This window comes from Telopea speciosissima, chromosome 10, assembly GCF_018873765.1.
Source record: "Telopea speciosissima isolate NSW1024214 ecotype Mountain lineage chromosome 10, Tspe_v1, whole genome shotgun sequence".
Lineage (NCBI taxonomy): Eukaryota > Viridiplantae > Streptophyta > Magnoliopsida > Proteales > Proteaceae > Telopea > Telopea speciosissima.
In genome coordinates this window covers 2,253,960-2,268,843 of record NC_057925.1, presented here as the reverse complement: position 1 = coordinate 2,268,843, position 14,884 = coordinate 2,253,960, and the positions used below count along the sequence as shown (strand labels likewise).

At 37.1% G+C, this 14,884-nt stretch overlaps 2 protein-coding genes across 2 annotated transcripts; one reads left to right on the top strand and one right to left on the bottom strand.

Moving 5' to 3' along the window:
* Window positions 1–704: 704 nt before the first annotated feature.
* LOC122642084 lies at window positions 705–1,180 on the top strand. Its single transcript, XM_043835501.1, has one exon. It carries the CDS (start codon window positions 727–729, stop codon window positions 1,147–1,149), a length of 423 nt encoding a protein of 140 aa, XP_043691436.1. The 5' UTR covers window positions 705–726; the 3' UTR covers window positions 1,150–1,180.
* Window positions 1,181–1,488: 308 nt separating this feature from the next.
* On the bottom strand, window positions 1,489–11,322 carry LOC122642230 (DNA (cytosine-5)-methyltransferase CMT3-like). The gene is made up of 20 exons (XM_043835663.1): window positions 10,979–11,322; window positions 10,500–10,599; window positions 8,805–8,912; window positions 8,600–8,719; window positions 8,402–8,501; window positions 8,097–8,272; window positions 7,794–7,859; window positions 7,468–7,695; window positions 5,426–5,484; window positions 5,244–5,310; window positions 4,742–5,071; window positions 4,601–4,669; window positions 4,435–4,521; window positions 4,259–4,346; window positions 3,870–3,991; window positions 3,658–3,762; window positions 3,533–3,576; window positions 3,376–3,445; window positions 3,156–3,259; window positions 1,489–1,683 (listed from the first exon to the last, which is right to left on the bottom strand). The coding sequence occupies exons 1-20, from the start codon at window positions 11,284–11,286 to the stop codon at window positions 1,491–1,493; spliced, it is 2,544 nt and encodes an 847-aa protein (XP_043691598.1). The 5' UTR covers window positions 11,287–11,322; the 3' UTR covers window positions 1,489–1,490.
* Between the last annotated feature and the right edge of the window lie 3,562 nt (window positions 11,323–14,884).

Below are 14,884 nucleotides of genomic sequence, written 5' to 3'. Positions count from 1 at the left end.
TGAATCAATTGATACAAATCGGGATCACCCAAACTCGGGCAAATATAACATTTTATCCCTATTTTCTTGTAAAAAAAAGTTAATATTTTTACATTTTTACCCCTACCCGTACAGCTGGATCGAATCGATGTCAAGATCTATCTTGATCGATACCAATCCAATCCAACCAATGTCAGCCGATCCGATCCGATACCTCAAACTATGATACCGACACGTGACGCGACAATGTGTACAACGAAGCACACAACTTCTCCAAAGGATAATTTTTATCACCTACAAGGGATCCCGCTTTGAGAAGCTTCAGCATCATCCTTTCTCAAATCCACGAGCCAGCAAAACTACCAAACAGAAATCCCTAGAAATAAGGCAGTCCATAAAGACTAAAATATCCCTACTTCGCAGGTGCTTTCTGCATTCTGCGTGCTCAAAAGGGCATCCCGCTCTGTGAAGCTTCAGCACCATCCATTCATTCTCAAATCCACGTGCCAGCAAAACCACCAAAACGAAATCCCTAGAGATAAGGCACTCCATAAAGACTAAAATATCCCTACTTCGTAGTTGCTTTCTGCGTACTCCAAAGAACTATCTAAAGAGCTCTTCCAATAAATATCTGCACCACCGAGACGCGACAACAGCACTAATCGATACTTGATAAGAGAGACATCTCTGCTTTCTTTTAGGCAGTGAAGTTTTTTCCAAGCCACAGAGACTATAGGAGAAAAGACCATGGGAGTAGTGATAATAGACGGATCAACGGTCCAAGCGTTCGTTGACAACGAACCGGTCTTCAACCGGAGCGTTAACGAGCAATTCGCCGCTCTGGACGTCAACGGAGACGGAGTCCTCTCCCGATCCGAGCTTCGCAAAGCCTGCGAATCCTTCCGTCTGATAGAGACTCACTATGGCATAGACACCGTCACCCCACCGGAGCAGCTCACTCAGCTTTACAACTCCATCTTCGACAAGTTCGATTGCGACCATAACGGAACCGTCGATCTCGAAGAATTTCGTTCGGAGATTAAGAAGATCATGCTCGCCATAGCCGATGGCCTCGGTTTCTCGCCCATTCAGATGGCTATTGAAGACGATGATCAAAACCTTCTCAAAAAAGCTGCTGACCTCGAGGCTTCTAAGATCTCTCATGCCTAGTTGTTTACTTGTTTGTTTCTTGAAAATAAATGTAATGTTTCATCCATATATATATATGAGTTTGTGAAATTAATCTATAAAGGGAGAATTTACTTTCTACAAGACCAAAGAAATCCTTAATTCCACAATTCCCAGATGGTAAATTATCCAAACCAAAGCAAGGATAGAGTAAAAGGAAAAGAAAACCACAAAACCAGCAATTGAAGTATTCTTTGTGCATCTTCATAAGTGCATATAAATGATAAATACTATTTAATAATGTTGCTAATATTGTACATTTGATAAAGAAACAGGTTCAGCAATAAAAAGTTTGCCCATTAGAATCTATTTTTTTTTAAAAATTATTCATCCTTGCTAGAACAATGAGCATCCTCAATTTCAATTGATGATGATACGCGTTCAATGTAGTTAGGAAAATTTGGAGGTAGGATCAGTAAGGGCTGCTCATCTGTGTTCCTTTGTAATGCCAAACCCAATGCATACCCTAGTGCCCTGGCGACTGGAACAGCAACAGCATTCCCTACTTGAATATATCTGAAATAAATTTGAATGAAGAACTTGTAAGAATTGCAATTCAAGACCAGCATTATTATACTAGTCAGAAAAGAGGGGGAAAATGTAATTTCTCAAAATGATTATGATGTTTTGATGGATGTGTTGTAATTCTAAAAAAATATATATAAGAAATGAACAAATTAAAACAAATTTAAGAGTAACTCCGATATATGATAATTTGAAGAAAAAAATTTGGTGACATGGACTTGGCAACAAAGGACTTTGATTACTCTACAGATGACAGAGTGAATTAATTCAGATTCAAGGAGTTAAAAGAGCTAGTGTTAAGTCTAAAATGAATAAGAAAAGTGAGGAAAGACATGCATAGCAAAAAAACTGGTAACAATTTATGGCTTTGAATAGAATTGATTGGAGAAAAAGGCTCCGCATAGCCAACCCCATTTAATTGGGATAAGGCTGGGTCAAGATCATAGCACGAACACTTCTCCGGTAGGTATTACTCTAGCTTATCTGATTTTAGAAGTAAGAAACAACTTTAGTCCACAACATCAGACCAGACCCTTCCATAAATGGGATCTTAATGGCATTTTTTGGTGGGTTCAGTAATGGAAGATGACATCTCAAGATGGTTGAGATAGAACACCACTCTGGCCCTCCCATTAGAAAAGAATGATTACTACTGGAATGCTTGGAATTAATACAAATGCAAGTTTTGATGCAGCTTCAAGAAGGAATGGACAGAGCATTATTTTCATGCTCTCTAATCTTATAAATGATCTCATTTTAAAGCAATCAAACCCAACTCGCTACCTTGGCAGCATTTTATTGTCACAACAAGAGGCAGCCTTATGTACTACCCAAACTAAAAACCATAATTCAAACTAATCCCTATCCCTTGGAGTTTGCAAAGAAACAAGTCAGAGGCCTTAGAACATGAAGATGATGGAAGAAAAAGACAAACCTTGGTTAGGAACCAACCTAACATTAGTAACATTCAACAGCACCTTCAACAAATCCACCATTTTTAAATAACTTAACTAAGTATTAAATAAGTTGTTACAAGTCTATGAAGGTTGAAGAAAAGAACTTGATTTTAGTCATAAAATGCATTCCTTACTGGCAAGTCTACATAACTTTATAGAGAAATGTTCACTGTGGGGGAGTGTAACCCCCTACACCCAAACATATTGGGGAAAAATAACCGATCGCCCCCATGAAAGGGGGCAATGACTGCCCTGTTGATGCTGCTGCACCCAAGCAGGGGCCACACTCTCCAACAGAGAACACTTGCCCTAACTTTATATAAACCTCTCAAAAGCAAATTCTTATCAAGGTATCATGATTAGAAATAGCCTACACATATTAGAACTCTAAAGAGTAAATAAATAACCAAAAGAAAATAAGACATTCTTTTCTCTTGGTGGTGTTAGGGGAAGACAGAATTGAACAATTGAACTGTAAGTCGTATAAATCTGTGAACTTATTATTACCTTTCTTTGATAGGTCCACAAAGCTTGTAGAAATCTGGGAACCCTTGCAGTCGTGCATTTTCACGGACTGATAGCACTCTATCCTGCTCTGGGTGCAACAGTACCTGTTTACAAACCCAAAGTCACTTGCATGCTAATAATACTTTTACAAATGAACAAATCGTGGGAAGGAAAAATAAGACAAACGGATGCATTAGAAGCAGGATATGCAGAAGACTACCTGATTATGTGGCTCTGCCCTTGTCACAACTGTTGCCACAATTTCATCCCACCACAATCGACCAAATGGCCTTCAATATTTTAACAAATATGAGAAGGTAAAAGAAACTTTGAAACGTGAGAAATACAATATAAATGAGATAACCAAAAACACTTACTTAGATGACGAGCCTCTGACAAAAGTCATTGCATAATCAGGTACCTGCAATACATTTTTATGTTAAAGCAACAAGTGAGGAGAGAGTACCGAGAAGCTGACAGTACAACTAAAAGTAAATATTACCAAAGGCTTCCCTGAAGGTAGGTACACCCTTTCAACAGATGTATCCCACTCTACTTTGTTATCTGGACGAACCAACACACCAGGAAGATCCCTGAAGTTTGCACCCTAAGATCACCAGATGAAAGTAACCCTCAATAAGTAGATCAGAAGTCTGCAATAAAATATAGGAAAAAAAATTTCATGAACATATATGTCTAGGAAGCCACAGAAACCTTTTTCTTTGGAATACGGCAAACACGTTGATAGTCATCCTTATTCAATTTCAAAGGGCGATGATCAAATAGCAATGACTTGCTTGATGACTTTTGGCCAGTACTAGAAATACCCATCAACTCTGTTAATGAAGTAAACCTTTAGTCAGAGGAAAAACTACAGTCAAGAAAATAACTTAAACCACTCATAACAATTTGCATGTGATAAAAAAAAATTAAAAAAGGTATAGGTTCTTCAGATAGGTGGGTGGGTGTGGGTGTCCCAACACATATGAGAAAACAAATGGGCTAGGTATACTAAGCTTAATGTTCAAATTTTACTTCTCTAAAACAATAATTTTGTTAAAAAAATAACAAATTCGCTTAGATCACAAGAGAATTAGATGTACCAGTTCGACTTAATCTTATATGGCGCTGGAAATCTGTTTTAGGGGCCTTCCCATATGGCATTTCATCTCGACTTTCATCATTAGTTACCTGAAAAAATCAACAATAAAGACTTTCAAAATATAGCTAGACAAATCTATTGAAACTTCAAGCACAATCAGAAAAGTGATAAACTCACTGCAGGAAGGTCAGAAATAGCATCCCCTAGATGCAGTGCATTTTCCAGTTTGCTCCGGTTTTGCTCATCATATGCAACAGTATTTTGCTATATTGAGGAGAATATTTCAGTAGCATAATACCAGTTATGAAAAAAATAAAGCACTAAGTATACAAAACCTACGCACCTCAAAATTGGTTGGGACATTTCCCCTAACAACAACTTCATGGGTTGGCAATGGATATTGAGGCAGCTTCTGCAAAAATGAAATCAATTAATGAAGTAAGGCTCATATAACATGATTTAATTCTACTATATTATTACTTGCCTCCGTAGGACGAGCACCCCATAGGAATACACGCATGCGGAACTGAGGAAGGCCATAACAGCCAGCTGCCATCATTCCCAGTCTTGCTTGATAATTCATTGCAACAAGACGGCCAACAGCATATTTCCCAAGAAAACCGCCAGCAAACTTCAAAATATCAACTACATTTTCCATTAAAACGAACTTGGGCTTCAAAAATTTCACAATGTCCATGAACACAACCAATTGATGGTTTTTGGTGTCTTTTAAAGGGGCATCTTTGTTTCTAAAACGATTAAACCCACTAATGCCTTGGCATGGAGGTCCTCCACATATGACATTGACATCACCCTAAAAGTAAAACAAATAAAAATGATAAGCAAGAATAAATTGTTGTTTTTTTTTGGAAAGAATAGTATATGAAAAGAAAAAAAATCCAAGACATGCGCTACCATACAACCATTGAGACAATGAAGTAGCTGAAAGAAAAATCGTTTAATATAAACAGCAAAAATGAACTTACAGGAAGCGGCAAGATGTTAGACTTGAAACCCTTGGTCACAAAGTTTTTAATACTTTCTTGGCATTTGCTGCAGATATTGTACCAATTGCATGTCATTATAGGTAAGTTAAGAAAACAATTAATATTCAAAAATATTTAAACAAACAAAAAGCAAATCAATCCCACCAAAAAAAAACACTTACGTAAGTCCTTCAATACCCTCCCATGTGTCCTCACTTGGCCCATAGCCCTTCCAACGAACCTAAATTAAACTCAATCAAAGACAAATAAACAATTGAGCAAATAGAGGTTAACAGAAATATAACACAAAAGGCATAATGAAAAGTCAAACTAAAACATTGTATACCTATAGCAAGAGAGAAAAAATCCATCCATCAAAATTTTTTAAGTTCCAAACAAGCTTATCTTTCTATAAGCTTGCGAGTAATAAAGCTTGATATCCCCTAACATGAAATGAGTTTAAACTAAATAGCTGAAGAGTCTTTTGTAATTCATAGCTGTGAACATTTTGGGTGACACATAGCCTTGTTTGCTCCTCTACTTCTCTCCATTAGTTCTAGTAGGGTTGGGAATGATTTCAACATTTAGTGGGTAGCAATAATCAGTTGAAGTCTTATTTTCAAATTTTGACATACACCGCCAAATTCCTCAATACACAAACAACAATAAAAAATACAAACACATCCCAACTAAATGGGGTTGCCTACATGGATCCATGCCCTCCAATCAGCTCTATTCAAAATCATACTTGGTATTAGGCATAAGCTATGCATGTCTTTCCTCACCACTTAGCCTAAGGTTATTAAATGACAGTCCCTGGCTCTTTTAGTTCCTTCTATCTACCAGAACATCCCAAAGCCACCATTTAACATGGTCATGGTAGGACATATCCACAACCATTGGCCTCTTTAGGAATTTCACTACCCCATGAAGTTTGCCAATGGTACAAGATCGTAAGCCCATATAAACCATTCAATCCGAAGATACTATTCTGTTCCAGATAGGAATTGATGAAAGCTTGAAAGTTGTCCCGCAATATACGATGAGATCTGGAACTTGTTGACAAAAGAATGAAGTTAAGGATGAGAGACCAACCCAAAACAACAGAATAGTAAAGATGAAACTAAAAGACAAGAGTAACAACGAAGAACAGATCTTAAAGAAGGAAGAAAGATAAGTAGGTATCTCACTTATTGTAGAGAAGACATCCCACCAACGTTTTCCTTCTATATCCCCAGTAGAGCAGTTTTGAATCCCATAAAACCATGCTCCATCACTCAAAACTCACAAGCTCAAGGCCTAATTATTTCTTGTATCAATAATATGATCCACTACACTTCATTACAATCTTATGGAATCAACCAAAATAGGAAACCACTATGTATGGTAAGGAGAATCCCTTACAACTTAAGTCTCTCTTCAAAATAAAAGCTGCTCTAGAACATTGCAAAATAGAAACTAATTACTTAATCCCGTGTAGGACTTAAATCCTTAATATTTTGGCTCATAGAATTGGCCAAACTTATAAAGCCCATGGACCATACAACCGATTGGACGCTCAAATTAAGTCTATAAATCTATTCTTGGTTCAGTTTGATGTCTTGGTTTGGAGTTGGCCTTTTTGTTTTTGAACTACATCAACATATTTGCACATGTACATAAAAATAGAATAGTATATCCATTAGCAACTATATATCGTAATCTGGTGGTCCAGTCCCAATATTTATAATTCGCAACACTCCATCAACAATACTATGGATTAACCAACAATCAGAATCATGGGGTCAACCTTTACTCTAGTGTGTTAGTATCCCGCTGTTGTTTTTCCATACTCGCTACTTTTAACATTACATTCTTTAAAACCTCTCAAGATTCTGAAGAACTATATTTCCATTAGTTCCATCTACTAATCTACTTCAATATCAGGCTCTATACCCAGTCTACAACATACAAATCCCACAAATCCATTGTTTATAACCATAAAATAACATCACTTGGTGGGATCCAGAATTTTAATCCTCTTCATGATGTCATGTATATGACTAACATAAATGCAATGATTAATTTAACTGCAAAGATTAAGGTCCAAATTTTCCCATATAGGGAGGGAAAAAAAGGAAACGCAAGAGTTCCAAGTATAACCAAAAACAAGTAAACCAATGCACCAGAACTAATTAAACTCAAATATCATGCAAAATCAAACTTATTCACACAATGAAGATACCTTGAAATAAAGTCCTTTTTGCTTGCACTCATTTGGGTCACCAAAGCAAATGGCTAGCAACTTTCCCACTTCAAATTCTCCTTTGGGAACCATAGATCCATCTTCGTCTTCATCATCTGCTTCATCAATGATTAGCATTTTTTCTTTTCCACACAAAGAGAATTTCTTGCATAGCTTTTCCCATTCCTTGAGCAATTGTAGAAAGTCTTCGGCTGATTCATTCCTCACCTGAAAAAATAAACAGTTTAGATATACTGTCTGCATCATCTGTATGATCAGTGACACAAAAGCAGAAGAAATGGACAGGATGGAACCAAAAGTGATACCTCAGTTTCTGGGTGGTTCAACTTCAGGCTTTCACAAGCAAATTTATTAAGATCAACAGCCCATTTCTGTTCATTGAAAATCAAATGCATTTTTCAATGCAAACCAAGAAAAGTGATGTTCCAGACAAAAGTAAGATTTCAGTTTTGTTAATTCCAGGGGACAGAATAAAAACATATGGAAATTTTTTATAAAAAAAAGCATATAAATATGTCAAGCCCAGGTGATAAAGTAAAAGCATACAAAAAGATAAAGACATACAAATATATAATGTAACTCGCATGAAATAAATGCAAGTAACTTACAGTAACAAGGTTTATGCCTGCCAAGTTAGCACCAAGGCATAAACCAGTCGACATAGCACCACAACCAGAATATAAATCTAGTAAAGTGCAATCAGCATCAGACTTGCTTTCACCTGCTGTACCATCCAAACTGGTCTCACTAGAAATTGTTGATTCAGTACTATCTCTTGAATTTTCTGAAAGATGTCAAATATGTCACTAATAAGAACCAAAGCACCTCATGTGTACCACTCATGAGTGGAATAAACAGAAAATTAAAACATAGAATTTAATAAATCTACAAGGTTACTAGGAACGCAGAGTACCTGTGGATAGATTCGCAATTGTTGAGTAAGGCAAGGAGTATGACGTATCATAGTAAAAGTCACAGGGTGGAATAGTTCTCTCCATTTCTCCAAAAGATTTCTGTTCACCGAAGTAAAATTAAAATGATTACACAATTAAATTAGCACTGAATAATTGAAAAAATTAGAGTAAATAATCAGAATAGAAGGAGGCCATACATCTGGTGCAACTTGTACAATTTTTAGTTTAGAAACAATACAGTCCAGCGGGTTGTCATCCCTCATTTCAGAGTAGAATACCCGCTTCTCGTCAATTAGACCAGCATGATCATTGATGACCTAAAACCATCCAGAACGTCTCAAATTTGTTAAGCTAAAAATTCATGTGGAGAAGACAAAGCTGGCAAATTAAAATTTATCTTACAGTGTCTTCAGCTTTGAAAAACCATTGTGCAGTAAAATATGGCTTTCTATCTTCAGTTTCAAACAATTCAATAATTCTACCAATGAAATCCGAGCCTCCTTCTTCGCCCTAAGTTCAAGATACCAAAGAAACGGTGATGAAAAATAAAAATAGAAAGACACATAGGATAACTAGATGGTAAATGAAAACATGCTATCAAGGAAACAAACAAATGATATTCGTTAATGCGAGTTTAATAACTAATAATGATAAAGAAATGAGGGAAATAACTTGACAATGAATGTCAGATTAGAAGTTCTATTAATAACAACACAAACAAGGGTTCATGTATTTTTGGGCTCTCCTAGGGATAGTTAAAATTATCGGGATCTGAATCATGACGCCATGGGATCCATAACAAATGCTAAAACAGGAAAACTTGCTACTAAGGAAACAAACAAATGCCAGTTGTTAATGCGAGTTTAATAACTACTAACGATAAAGACATAAGGGAATTAACTTGACAGTGAATGTCAGATTAGAAGTTACATTTATAACAACACAAACAAGGCTTCATGTATTTTTGGGCTCTCCTAGACATAGTTAAAATTATCAGGATTTGAATCATAAAGCCTTGGGATCCATAACAAGTGCTAAAACAGGAAAACATGCCACCAAGGAAACAAACAAATGTTATTCATTAATGCGAGTTCAATAACTAATAACGATAAAGAAACAACGGAAATAAATTGACAATGAATGTCAGATTAGAGTTCTATTTATAACAATACAAACACTAGGGTTCACGTATTTCTAGGCTCTCCTAGGCATAGTTTAAGTTATAGGGATTTGAATCATGAAGTATGGGATCCATAACAAATGCTAAAACAAGAAAACATGCTACTACGGAAACAAACAAATGCTATTAGTTAATGCAAATTTAAGAACTAATAACGGTAAAGACTAATGAGAACTAACTTCAATGAGTGTAAGATTAGAAGTTCCACTTATAACAATACATACATGGGTTCACATAGTTTTGGGCTCCCCTAGGCATAGTTAAAGTAATCAGGATTTGAATCATGAAAGCATGGGATTCATAACAATTTTACCCAAAACAATAGGAAACTTTTTTTAGAAGAGTGTATGGAAAACTAAGAAATAAAAAAGAACTAATTATCCATCTAATTTAAGAACTAATTATCCATCTAATTTAAAGTAATCACAATCAACTAAAACCCATGTAATGAGGATCTAAAAGCTTGTACATATATTGCAATGTTACCATTGGGTTGTGAAGAAAATAACCCCCAAAATTCATAATTCATGCATGCAGGAAGTCAAAGAAATAAAAAGGGTTTCTAATAACATGCCAGAAGAGTGAAAGAAAGGGGACCCCAAAAAAAACATGACAATTTGCAACTGAATAAAACCATTAACGACTCGGTTAGATTATATGAATCAGAAGAGCTGGAATGGGACCGATTAAGTCTATGAGACACAGAATCAATACAGATTCAAATGATCCTTCCTAGGGGAAAAAATTCAACAGTGGTCTCTGTGAATCATATGGACACTGGTTCAAAACTTTGAATCGTATAATTTCTGTGGGATTTAACAACAGTGCTCTTAGGATTATCAGTTTTACAAGAGGGCTGAAACATTAGACTTTTTCAGACAAGTTAAATTTTAAAGTAGAATAGGGTGGAGACTCACTTTCACATAGGCATCATCGTTAAGATTGTAGATGCATCCATCTACTTCTGCTTGCTTGTAATGACACCGAACATGCAAAACCTCCTCTATATTGTCGTCACTGCAACAAAGAAATAATGCAACAAAATAAGCAAAGAAAGAACTAGTACCCGTTTGTAAACATTTAAACAGAGATAGATCTAAGGTAGCAGCAGAGACCAAACGGTTAGAAAGAAAAGAAAACAATAGCGCTTGAATCAACATTAAACATAAGTTTACCGTTTAGAACCTCCCAATCCACCGGTTTTCTTCCGATTCCCGTTCTTCTGAGGTAAAGCAAAGATCAGAAGGGGGGAAGCAAAAAAAAGATAAGAAGAAAGAGAACTCACAAGCGTTCAACAAGCATAAGAGGTTGTGAAACTTTTTAATTTTTTTTTTTAAATCAGCTTGAGCCATGACCACTAAAGAAAAAGCCAGAATAAGTAGAAACTGAGATTTATTTTTTTACGTCTTTGTATCTGTGAGACCAACGTTCCCGAGCTTCCGCCTCTGGAACTGGTTTTCCGTATAAGCGGCTCTCAACATTTGAAGGAGCTTTCTTTGCTTTCTTTGCTTTCTTTGCAGAGCGAGCAGCCACCGGAGAGCTCGATTCTTCCTCCGCCATTTGATTCTCTACAGACTTCTCGTCTTCTGACAGCTCCAAATCGATTGGACTATTCAATGAACCTTCGTTAGTTTCATCAACAGTGGGCGGCACCGGAGCTGTTTTACCCTTCGACCTAGCCCGTTTCTTTCCTTTTGACGGCATTTTTCCCTGCGACTACGATTAGGGAAATTGCAAAAGAGAGAAGCTAGCAGGCGAAGCAAAGTGTCGTGAGATAGTGAGTAAAGCGAGTGGGGGAAACACGTTTTATCAGAGTGAGCTCTATAAATATAGTAACGGATTTAAAACTTTCGAAGTATTGAAAGGGTGAGTACTGAGCGGGAACCGAAATTTTAGGGATTTATGAACCGGATTGGATTCCGCGCTGAAGTCCGGTCCGTACATGACTTCAGCTAAGACGGAGTAGCCACTTTAAAAGGCTTAGCTGATTCGCAGTGGTACGATTTAGTGGTCAACCTTCGCAAAATGTAACTCAAAACCGTTAGATCAGAATCTTCAAGTCCTGGAACTCGTACTGTTAGTGAAGGTGACCCCACTGAATCGGTGACCCCATTGAGCACTCATTGAGATGAGCTGGTGATTGGCTAAACTTCGGAAAACGTGAGATTTGTAGTTGGAGGGTCGATCCATTTCCGTAATAGGATAAGGTAGGGGTGTCAAAAGCTGGCTCGCGTTAGTAGGAAAGAAATCCTCTCAAGCGCGCCAGCCCCTCCGATGCGTATCCAACGGTTGGAGTAACTCAGGGTGCTTTCGATCCGCATCAGTAGGTCTGATTGGAATTGACCTGTTAAACCTTAAAATTGGATCGATCGATTAGTAAACGGTCTGATGTCAGACTTATATTGATTAATATTCGATCGTGGTCGGTGTTTGATTGTAGCCTAAATAAGCATCCAATTGGGACCAACAATTCCATTAAGCGACTACTTAAAACTCGATTATAACCTAAATAGCACATTTATTACTTGTTCAACATGTTTATATCCCGTTTATAGTTTGATTGTCGCCTGAGTATAGACCGATAACCGATCAACTGATATAAACATATACATGTTTGGCATATGAGACTTGATTAACTGAAAGACGGGTAACGGTCAAGGGAGTTGTCACTAGTGAAGAAAAAAAATGATTGTGAACATGGGCATCAGCATCATGAGAAAAAAATGATGAAGAAAATCTAATCATTGAATATCTATCGTGTTGCACAAAGTTGGATATACCCCGTGATACCATTTTACAAGTTTCATCCAACCACCATAATCCATGGATTAAGAGATTCTCTTCAAGTGAAGGAAAACTAGGAAATTACTATTTCACGAGTTTCATCCAACAATCATAGCCCATGGATTTTTTTATTTTTTTTTTTGGTAAATAAGAGGGCTGGATTAAGAGAATTCTGTCAAGTTTTACCAAAAAAAGGAGAATTCTCTCAAAGGGGGACGTAAGTGAAGGAAAACTTATTACCAAAAAAAAAAAGTGAAGGAAAACTAGGAAATATGTAATTTCCTTTTTAATTTACTATTGATTCTATAGATTTTATTATTATTATTATTATTTTGGTAAAAATTTATCCTGTAGATTAAGAGAATTTTGTCTCTCCAAGGGACTGAAGGAAAACTAGGAAATATGTAATTTCTTTCTTTCTTTGCTATATATTAAATTTCTAATGGCCATAAAGGGCAGGTTTTAAATGGGTCGACATGGGCCCAGAAACCCACGGTCCTATTTTAGTAAATCCAATTGACTGACACAAGTATCGAAGCCCATGGTTGGCTTGGCCTAAATAGTAACTTGAACCCCTATACAAATATTGCATCCATTTGGTTTCACAATTAATACCCAAAAAAAGGTGAGAAAATTTGCAAAACATAGTCAATTTTTTTTTTAAATCTTTTGATATTTTATGATTAAGCAACTAGTTTCTATTTTGTAATAGGGGCGACGTCCTCTAACCCGGAGCGTAGGGGCGCAAGCTACCCAGACACATGGGACGGGACGAGCATATCAATTCGATCATTTAGGTGGGCCATCCTTCGGCCCCAATGCAGAGAACATTTTCCCTTTGTAATAATATTATGGGAGAAGATTCTTTGAACTACCGGCATAGGGAGCACACCAACCAGGGGTGTTTCCACGTCTCATCGATAGGGCAATGAGGAGATGGGAGAGAGAAGACCTGCTAGTGTAGCCCAAGATGGCGCAACAAAAACTTTCCTAATAAAATTACGGGAAAAAGATCTCTGTCTAGGAGTGTGGCCTACGCCAGCACTCCCATGAGTCTATCTCTTTCTTCCCCATGTGAAAAGACACCTCTACCACCTTGTTTTAAGGAGGAGAGAGATAGACTCATGGGAGTGCTAGCGTAGGCCACACTCCTGTACAAAAAACTGCTTCCCTAAAATTATCAAAAAGGAATTTTTTTTTTTTTTAAAAAGCTCAATAAAAATGTGTAGATTTGGCCCTTGAAGCCTAACTCAGTTTGAAACTTGCCTAGAAAAAAAAAATCTAGGCCAAGCTAGGGTTTTCAACTTGCATGTCGACCCACGCTTTTCAACCAGCATGCCAAGTAGGGTTGATATTTTCAGGCCCAAGGTTGTGCTAGACGTGGCATCAGATTAAGCTTTAGTATAAGCCCATATATAACGGATCATTATATGCTCTATTTCCCAAAGTCCCTGTAATAGTGGGGGGAGGGGGGGCGGCAGAAATGACCATACTATCCTCTGCCTGAACACACTGCCAAAGTGGGGTCCACCCCCTATTAGAGGGACTTAGGGAAATGGAGCAGATAATTTTCTAGATATAACATGCTAATGCTTGATCATCCAACATGCTAATGCTTAATCATCCAATCCTCTTCTCAATTTCATTTATCGTTTTCCTTCGTCTAGGGTTTTGCTACCTACATGTCAAGCTAGGGTTGATACTTTCAGGCTCAAAGTTGGTGCCAAATCTAGAATGGATTTAGGCCTTAGTCTAAGCCCAAATAAATGGCCATAATTATCAATCCCCTATTTATGAATGGTCAATAATAACCCCCCATTATTCCTTTGTACCCTATGAACACCATCCAAACCCATTGATCAAGGGATTCTCCATTGACTCTAGGTGAAGGAAAACTCGATCCATCGAAAAATATGATTTGGGTGTTGGGGGGGGGGGGGGGGGTGGAGTTCAAGCTTTGAAGTTAATATGCGAATCTCCACTAATGTGTAGAAGCTAGCTAATCCCTTGACTCCTCCGGATGTGGTGTTTATCTTTAAGTCAAGGATCTAAGGATTTCCTACCAAAAACAAAAAAAAAGGATCTAAAGATTATGTCTTGCATCAAACAAACGAAAATACATTGAAGTTGCATCAAATGAAATTAGAGTTTGAGCTATTCTTAAATCAATGCATTCATTTGGAAAACTAAAGATAAAGCAATGCAATCATTTAATCCAGTGCTCAATATATTGTTTGTCGGATTAATGCGTGTAATACTAGTATCAAAGTAGATACATCAACTATCTATTTACATCTCAATTTAAAATGTAAACTTCACTTCCATCATTAACATTCTCATGCATGTAATGGTGTTGCACATTCAAAATGAGGAAAAGCTACAAAAATAATACATTCTTTATGTCGATACTTGTGCTTCGCATTTTGGCATGCAAAGACTCTACCACATGAAATAATTATCACCTCCAAGTGGCGGGCATCTCCAATTCCTCTAATAGGGGGGGAGTGGACCTCACCTT

Coding starts and splice junctions, on each gene's coding strand:
- LOC122642084 (XM_043835501.1), top strand. CDS start 727: ATGGGAGTAGTGATAATAGACGGATCAACGGTCCAAGCGTTCGTTGAC.
- LOC122642230 (XM_043835663.1), bottom strand. CDS start 11,286: ATGCCGTCAAAAGGAAAGAAACGGGCTAGGTCGAAGGGTAAAACAGCT. Junction 3,763..3,869: donor GCCGTATTCCAAAGAAAAAG/GTTTCTGTGGCT, acceptor TGGTGATCTTAG/GGTGCAAACTTCAGGGATCT. Junction 3,260..3,375: donor GGGCAGAGCCACATAATCAG/GTAGTCTTCTGC, acceptor GTTTGTAAACAG/GTACTGTTGCACCCAGAGCA.